This window comes from Poecilia reticulata, linkage group LG6 (genome assembly GCF_000633615.1).
Source record: "Poecilia reticulata strain Guanapo linkage group LG6, Guppy_female_1.0+MT, whole genome shotgun sequence".
In the NCBI taxonomy this organism is placed as follows: Eukaryota; Metazoa; Chordata; class Actinopteri; order Cyprinodontiformes; family Poeciliidae; genus Poecilia; species Poecilia reticulata.
Genome location: NC_024336.1, coordinates 13,028,025 through 13,037,256, shown reverse-complemented (window position 1 = coordinate 13,037,256; position 9,232 = coordinate 13,028,025). Strand labels below are relative to the sequence as shown.

The 9,232-nt window shown below is 37.5% G+C and overlaps 1 protein-coding gene across 1 annotated transcript in view; it reads right to left on the bottom strand.

The window, feature by feature from the left end:
- Positions 1-278: 278 nt before the first annotated feature.
- The window catches only part of pclob (piccolo presynaptic cytomatrix protein b), a 61,478-nt gene continuing 52,524 nt past the window's right edge, over positions 279-9,232 (bottom strand). The window contains exons 31-38 of the mRNA XM_017305162.1: positions 8,885-8,956; positions 7,307-7,613; positions 6,957-7,151; positions 3,983-4,124; positions 3,818-3,876; positions 3,114-3,251; positions 2,283-2,428; positions 279-2,047 (exon numbers count right to left, since the gene is read on the bottom strand). Coding sequence (XP_017160651.1) covers positions 1,904-2,047; positions 2,283-2,428; positions 3,114-3,251; positions 3,818-3,876; positions 3,983-4,124; positions 6,957-7,151; positions 7,307-7,613; positions 8,885-8,956 — 1,203 coding nt within the window. The 3' untranslated portion in view covers positions 279-1,903. The remainder of the gene's footprint in view (positions 2,048-2,282; positions 2,429-3,113; positions 3,252-3,817; positions 3,877-3,982; positions 4,125-6,956; positions 7,152-7,306; positions 7,614-8,884; positions 8,957-9,232) is intronic.

Sequence of the window (9,232 nt, the reverse complement as noted above, 5' to 3'; positions counted from 1 at the left end):
CAGGGGTCTGTGGAGTGGAACCAGCTTCAAGGCGGAGCTTTGGGTAAATAAGTGGCGTTTTGTATGAGCAAGTATATATAGTTACCCCCGAATGGCTGCCACGGTACATTCAAGGATTTCTCAAACATGCGTGGAACACTCCAAGGATGTTTTGATGAGGGAATAACATAACATTATATAAAACTAAAAAATTATTTTACATAATACCCCCCCTTTAATACATAAAAAGGAAATAAGTAGTGGATGGCACAACAAATATTTTACCATTTTGAGTATGGTTTCTTCTGCACTATACCTTAATGTATGAGTGACATCTTGCTCTTTGTGTGTTTCTTGATGGAAAGTTGTATCAGCCCTGCTTTACAATTAAACACACCGACAGTACTTCTCTTAAATTTTTTTTTTCTCACATTTTTTTCTTTATCTTCTTTTCTGATTTTATTGATGTGGTTGCAAAATATTAAAATATGAACAAGAACGTATACATGGGTCCCCTGCATACACATGAGTAATGAGACTTGGCTCTATGTGTTCCTCTGACCCTGATCATGCCTGAGAAAATAATTTGATCACAGGCAGTGAAAGATGCTGGTCCACTGTGTTTAACAGGAGTCACTGAGACAAAACATTTTTTGTGTGTTTTATAGCCAGAGACACAGAGGAGCATTTGACTTTTTTTTTTATCTACATTTTGAAATTATTTCCAGATAAAGCCAAAATAGAAGGGCTTTGCTAACACACAGACASCCGAGCAATCACACGGAGCTTTTAGATTTACTTGTGGTTTTGACACAACTTCTAAAATTTACATGTCCATAGCAACAGTGATAACATGAAGATACCTACATAGAGGAAAAAAAAAACTGCAGCAAACTAAGAGTAAAATGTTGCACAAATRACACAGATGTGTAAACGTCTGTCATTCTGAACAGTTGTAACATTTGTTACATTCAACACAGCATGTGCAAGATGCTATTCTTTCTTCTAGTCTCCCCCCTAAATATGATGCTTGTGTTATAGTAATTTATCCATTGATGTTGACTTGACCCATGATTTGAGGCCTGTTCAACACAGAGGTGCATCAGTGTGACAATATGGCCTACCTGGAGCTCACAAAGGTCCATATTCACCTAAATGTTATGAGGACTGCTTTTACATTAGATTACTGGATTGTCAGTGCGCCACCCACTGCCTCAACCTAGAACTTTTGTTGATATTGTCTGATAATATAATCTGACAAGAGAATAACTCTGTGTTGCATTTAGTTATATTCTGTATATGCTAATTTTAAGGTTTTAATATATATCACACTGTACAATTCTTTGATATGCTCTGTGGTCTGCATGTGGGATAACAGAAATGTTAGAAGTGCTGTACAATTAATCTTTATCCCACAGCAAAAGTTCAACAGTCTCATATTTTTTCTGACATAAATTAGAAGTTCTGTCATTAAAAAATAATTATGCGTTCCACACCACTGATGTAAAGTTTCATAACAATTGCATACATTTTTTTTTAATTAATTAAAATTTTCAAACTTTTTCTTAAGTTAGTTGGTGAAGTCCTCTTGTGCAATATCAAAATTATTATTATGGATCATACAGCTGAACTATGTTATCAAAAACATAACTGTCTTTAAGCCATATTTCAGGGAAATATCAATCAGTAACTGCCTTTGCATGTTTGCATCCAAGCAAAGTCTAAAGAAAACTGATATTAGAAGAGGGAAACGTGCGCTGGCAGTGTTGGACTGACAAGACATGCAATGTTATCGTCACATAGTTCCCTTCATCTAAAGATCTATAAACTCACTACATCATTTATTTAATATTTCTGTTATCTTGCTCTTTTGATTTCTTCCTTCCTTTTTGCTTGTTATTTCTTTCAAATTACTGTTTTGCACTCAAGGGTTAGTCAGGTTAGAGCTGACGAACAGTTTGTGCCAGCTGACCACTCTCTTCCTCATGTCCACCTTGTCAAGCCAGATGTAGGCTTCTCCTATCAAAGTCTTCTTCACAAACTTCCCACCGTTGGACACCAAGAAAAGCTGAAAGTACATTAAAAATAAAACAAATTTCTCATCTTATTGGGCACAATAAAGTTGCATGTGTTTGATTGTATATTAACAAAATAAGTGTTTTCGGGTAAGTACACAATTAAAACCGCTATTGATTAAACTATAATTTATTTCCAGACAAAAACGTCAACTTAAACTGTGCACAAAAATTTAAAAKATTTTTCTTCACATGCCCTTTTTAGGATTTACAGTTTGTCCTTGCTACCTGTATTGAATGTCCCGTTGGGTTGAGGGGGAATCTGAAGGTCTCATTAAAGGAAGGCTCTCGGTCATGTCGACAAACTCTGGTCTTTTTCTTGATGATCCTCTTCTGAGTGGCTACATTCACCACATACAACTTGACATATAGGTCTGGAGGGAGGTTTAAAAAAATGTTAATACACTATAAATAAGCGTGAATTCAACTCAAGCTTAAAAGAACATCACATAATATGGCATACAAAATGTAAGACAATGTCACTAAATGTAGCAAAATTCAACACTAAAATGTAATGCAGTGTAGCACAGCAAARCACACTTACATAAAGTCATAGATACTTAACGTACCTTGCAAAATCATCCCTACCTTTTCAACTTTTCAGATTTTGTCAAGTTSAACAAATTTGATTGGGATTTTATGCGAGTATCCAACACAAAGCAGTGCATAATTGTGATGTAAAAGGAACACAAAACGTATTTTCAAAGTCTTGCTCAACTGAAAATGTGAAATGCACAATGCACTGAATACATTGTAGTTTTTTTTTTTGAGGCTCTGTTTTCTAGAGACTAAAACGTCTGCCCAACCTTCTTTACAAAATAGTTTGAGATCAGAGTGATTGAACTAAGAGCTTCTGTACTTTTAAGTGTTCCCACAGATTTTCCATTGGTCCAAACTTGAACATCTTCATAGAAGATGTGGATGGASGACAAAACAAAATRTGAAAAAGGTATTAATATTTTTACAAGGCATTATACATACACCCCTATATATGAACATACAGGTACATACGTGCATTATTTTAGATGGCAAAAAAAATGTAAAATATTTTTTTCCAACCTGGCAGATGGTCCGGGCTTTTGAACTTATAAGTGATATTTCTGCACTGAAGGATTTCTAGGACCAGCTGGTCTCCCTCCGTCTTCACCTCCTTCTTAAGAGCAACCTTAATTTCCCCAATTACTTGAGTTTTACCACCTGACAATAAAAGAAAAATAAATGTTTGCAATTTGTGCATTTTCATGCCTTCATTTACTAGTTGAGAGCAGGTTGATACCATTAAATTGGAATTCCAGAGACTGAATTTTATTTACACATTTTAATATCAGATGTTAGTTTTAGTCTGGCTTCAGAAAACAAGATAAATKGAATCTGGAGACATGAGCTTGCCAGACTCCATCGTAATGATTTCTTGACCCTCATCTGTGTAACAATAACCAGCTTACAGCCTTACATGACCCTAGGCTTTTGTTACAAGAGGAAACTGGAGATGGGGGAGGGGACTATTGTGACATATGAGCTACATGAAGAGTAGATATAGTTATGATAATGGACAGGATAGTGTGACATCCACTCCCCTTCCGCTATTTCAAGACATGCATTTAGTCATTATGTAGAATTAATGCAGTAAACTAACAATGACCACTTAACAGAACATGCTACGAAATCACTGTTCAAACGGTTTAATAAGACTTTGAAAGTGCTCATATAAAATTACCCAGCAGGGGGAGACCTACAACCAAAAAATAAAAATATAAGCTTGCCTTCATTTTCTGGAGTGATTTGTTGGTTTTTGTCKGTACCGTTAGGAATAGTCTTACCACTGCAGAGAAAGAACACAATTTTACCCAAAAGCAGCATTTGTTAGGCTGTGAAAATTATTGCTGAATGCATAGAATGCTAAAAATACAATACAAAAAAGATCTTACATTCGTGGGACTTGAAAAATGGCACTGTCCACTCCAATGCCCACCCCTTCATCCCSATCCATACCACCATAGGCATCTCCAACAAGGCTTGGGGCAGACAGCACCACTGACCCTGAGACATCACCTAGTCGGTGTCCCGGTCCTGTGAGTGACAAAATACAATGTGACAATGAGATTCAACCCATCAGTCTATCCAATAGTCAGTCAGTGGATTTGTTTGTCACTCTGCCTATACACAAAGCTTCACATTTGCAAGCATGTCAAAAAGATAAAACACCACAAGTAATACCATAACATCTAACTTAGACTCCCCATCTTTAAGCTGAAGAGCAGTTTAAATGACTGGATTAAGTGAGGCTACTTTACAGAAAGCAAATACAATTGTGTTGAAAATAATAGCAGTGTGTTTAAAAATGAGTATACCTCAAAATTGTATGCTTTTTTCCAAATATACAGATTAATAAGGATCACAACACAAGCCATTACAAACTAAAATATGGAAAAAGCTATCAAATTTGTAATCACCTTACAGAAAGAGAGCAGCACTGAATAATGGGTTGTACAAAAGTTAGCAGTGTCTCAGTCTTTACAATCTCTTAACCTTCTCTGTACAAAGTGAAAAAGTTAAATATTTAGATTTCCTGTGACTCACTGAACTAATATGTGGTCATGTGTCTACTGGTTGGCAAGCCTGTGAATCTGGAAGCTAAGTTGTCGTGGACTCTGGCATTGGTAGGGTATCCTATGGCAAACTGGCCACTGGGATGTTGAATGTCATTTCACTCGCAGTAAAGAAACTAGAACTGGACTTTGAAGTTGAGTGTTGCCAACTAGAGTTGGAGACACCTCCACATGCAGTTTCAGCTCTGAAACCAGAGAAGCACTTGAGTTTTTCCTACTCCGAAATTAAACAGGAAGAGGTAAGTCGGGGAGCTGTGTGAGGAAACAGAAAGGATAGTTCTCTATTGGAGGAGGCTTTAGTCTTTACCTTAAGCAGAGAAAGTTAATTATCTTGGTGTCTTGCTCCTGAGAGACGGTAAGAAGGAGCAGTGGATGGATAGCTCTGGTCTGTTGTGGTGTAGAAGGAGCCATAAAGTGAAGCTCTTGATTTACTCATCCATCTACTTCAGACTTTCTTGGCTGGAATTAGCTTCCTCTGTAGAGTGGCCTATCTCTACCTGACGCATAGGATGCGGAGCTCTGTCATCCAGTTGGACSCTTATACTAAAGGCACTGCTTCCTTACATTGAAAGGAGTCATTTGAGGTGGTTCAGACATCTAAACAGGAAGTGTCCTTAACATCTCTGTCAGGTAGCAAGAGRAATTAATGTTCCACCTAGAGGAGACACCAGGGCAGAGTCGGATTGCACTGGAGGGACTATACATATATATTACTTCTGACCTAAGATCACACTGTGATCCCCCAGTGTAAGGGATGTCTGGCTAAGCCTGTTGCYTACACATGTTTCTTTCACTATAATTCAGTTACACAGGATGAGCCGTGTCACTGTAATGACTGCTGGGCCTGTTGTTTTTCTACTGTGCTACTACATCCATCCACATCTAAACTATTTTCAATGTAGAAACATAATTTATTTTAAAACTTACGTGGTAAGTGATATTGACCTGCTATTATTTTGAACACATGTATTTTCACCAAAACAAAGTARATAAATCTTAATCTGAAAGCAAATTTTAATGGTTGTTAAAATATTATTTTTAGAACTAGTGCATCATTCCCATAGTTTGATTTTTTGGTAAATGTATTTTACTTCTTTCCATTTTAGTTTTACTTTAACAGATTTACTTTATGACTTTATGGTTGGTTATGTTTATCAGAGTATTTAGACAGTACATTTATTTCATGGTGCCTCACCTTCCCTTGATAGTWCAGCTGCTCTCATGGGTTAGCCGAAAGCTTTACTCTCACTGGCCGGTGAGTGTAGAGTGAGACTCCAGAYGGCTTTTGAAACCTCTTGGTGTTTCTTGGTATGACTTGGGTCAGTCTCACATTTGTGTCCCGTTTGTTTAAAGTGCGGGAATAGGATAGGACTGGATGGGGTTGGAAGATGGTGTTCCATTCGTGCGTGTGTGTTTGTGTGCGTGTCTTTTGTGATTTGTTTTTTTTTTCTGGGGTTCATTCATGTCAGACATGCACATATAGAGCAGTATTGTGAGACAACAAAGTATTTAGTAGCCACAAAAGAGTTGCAAGGGAGTCTGTAGCTGCATGCTTAAAAAGCTCCAAAAATAGGCAGACTTATCTTAGAAAGGAATTGAAGTTTAGGTTGAGTTCAGGAAATCCCACAGATTAAAAACATTGAGTGCATATAGAAGTAGTTTTACTTACTTTAAGATATGAAAAAAAAAAAAAAAAGAAACGTTAGGGGATGCCATCCCAATTTGGTTTCTACATTCAGAATATCTCCAAACAAGTGTGGTAATGAGAAACCATAATCTTGGGATTGACACATGCACACTACTTCCAAAAACAGAGTAGTTAGRGGGAAGGTATTCTTTGAGATAATTTGAGGCCTAAATTACAATTAAATGTATCTTTACTGCAATGTGTCCTTTGTAATCAATTGTGACTTGTAAGTGACTTTTTTACATTATTCTAAACATTACTATCAAAATATAAGGTGATATAAGGTCCTATTTGTCTTGTTTTTGATATTAATGTTGTACTTAATTTTTGTACTTCAAAATAGCTCCTGATTTTGTTTATTTTCATAGTATATTAGTTACTTTTAAAAAATGTATTTTCTGACAAATTCATTTTTGACTACCATCATCAATCAAACAATTTGTGCCTAGAAAGAAAATATGACCCAAGCAGAGTCCAAAGGTAAATGTTAAGGAGGTTAATGCAGAACAATTCAGGTTTAATTAAACAGTCTCAACAGAACTTGCATGCATGGATAAAAAGGAAGCATGTCAACGGAGTTGTGTCATGGGGAAGGGAAGGATTTACTTGGTTGCAGGCGGGACTGCTGCACGGCAGCCTCTGCGGCAGCAATGGCTATCCCAGCATCCTCAAGGTGGGCTTGAGTGACACTACTCTTGCTTTGACTTCGGGATGGGCCATGCGAGCGCAGTTGGCCATCAGAGGAAGACTTGGAGCTGCCTGGGCTGCTGTGGGACTTTTCCAAAGGTAACATTTGCATGTCTGGAGGATGAAAATTTTTCTTTGGCAGATCTGCTTGCACCATGCCACAGTTTTTAACCCAAATAAAGTCTAATTAAGGCAGTGATACATATTTCAGTGTTTTATGCAAATCATTTAGATATTTAAAATTCATATGTGAAATTGATGTATTTTACCTTTGGCTGGGTCGGGGAAGATTCCATGGCTTCTGCTCTTGATCACAGAGTTCTTAGGTGAATCATGACYCAGATCTCCCTGTCCTGGTCCTTGACTTTGTCCCATTCCATGTCCCTGTCCAGATCCTGAGATATGACCCTGACCTGTGAAATGTCCTTGACCATGACCCTGTCCTGACCCAGACCCTGGTGGAGCTTGGGAAGCATAGTGACTTCTGCTCTGTTCGATGCTTTCACTCTGCTCTTTCAAAGGCAGCCAGCGGGGAGTGTTGTCCAGCTGAGCTGTGTTTGACAAGTCAATCAGAACCTGAAACGCAGTCAAATTCACACACAATATTACAATTCAAAAGAACAGATAGACATGTACACTAGATGCCAAAATAATACTACAACACAGTTCTTGTGAAATATGCATACCTAAATCTTTTTGTATTTTCCCGTAAACGTCAATGTTTTCATTGGAGTGTTATTTGACAGATCAACACAAAATGACACATCATTGTGAAATCAAAGGAACATGACAAATGGCTTCCAAAATGTAAAGGCATTTTTCTTGTCCCCATTCTAYAACATCTGGAGACATTATAAAAAGGGGGRAAAAAATCCCACATTTCTCATTTCCGGATAATGGATTCAGTGCTCAGTGAGATGTCCTAACTTTGAATTTTGTTTTATTACTTAGCCCCTTAGCTTTCCCCTACACTCTCTGGTGTGTTTGGTCTACATGATCCTGTCTGCTCCCTAATGTTTTCTGACAATTTCCTTGTGGAGGAATTTTTGTGCCATAGTCAAAGAGCACACATTTCCAGTCCAAAAGCAAGATTTCATGTCTTTTGTTGTCAAAATGTTTCATACTTTTGCTTACATTTTTATTTTGAAAGCATGACTTCATGTCTCTCTTCTCAAGAATTGTATTGCTTGTACTTAAAATTTCTCCTTGCACTCAGACTTAGTCTCTGCTGGGAACAAATCTTCACTTGCAAAACTCTCTGATCGCTTGGTGGAATTGTTCTGCCATAATCCAAGAGCACACATTTTCAGTGTGAAAACAGGATTTTATGTCTTTTGTTCTCAAAACTTTTAATAATTTTGCTTACATTATCATTTTAAAAGCAGTACTTCATGTCTTTCTTCTCAAAATTTTTCCTTGCGCTCAGACTTAGTCTCTGCTCGCTTATGGAACATAGAACTGCCTTTTGGCACAGTCACCTGGCAACCTCTCAGCCGTTAGAATGAAAGTATTGTACTGGGTGCGTTTTCTTCTAGCGRGTGTGCCTGTGTGGCTGCTATTGATTGCAGCAACCTGCGCCACCCACTGGATGTAGGGAGAAACAACGACATCATCTTTCTGCTCCGTAGTACATTAAACATCCACCAGCTGTGTGCTACTGATCACTAACAGCTACTGATCTTAGGTAGGAATTTGTTCACCCAACCAATGACATCTGTCTGTCTGTCTGTCTCTAGAGATACTAACAGATATACTAACGATATTTGAAAATAAAATCTATCATGAAAAGAAATCTGGAAAATAGAAACCTTGTGTGAGAGAAACATGAAATGTGAAGCAGCACTTACTTCTCCAAGAAAGTCATTGGAGGAGGATCTGTCATAGTCCCACACTGTTACTTCCAGTGTCTTTTTCTTTAACTAGATAGGGAGAAGGAAAGAGAACAGATRGTCACAGACTGAGATGTGCTTATTATGCAATTAAGTGACATGAAARAACATGTGTTTTGTCGAGAAAAGTCGAGCTTATCCCACTTCCCCATGCTGGAGATTTTAGTTTAATAAYAACAATGAATAAAGTTACCTTTAAAATTAATTACACAGGTGACATCAAGACCCAACAGTAGAGTCAGACGGTAATAAAATTAATCTGGTTGTGTTTGTTGTTATTGTGTCCTGCAAACTTTGCTTTAATTC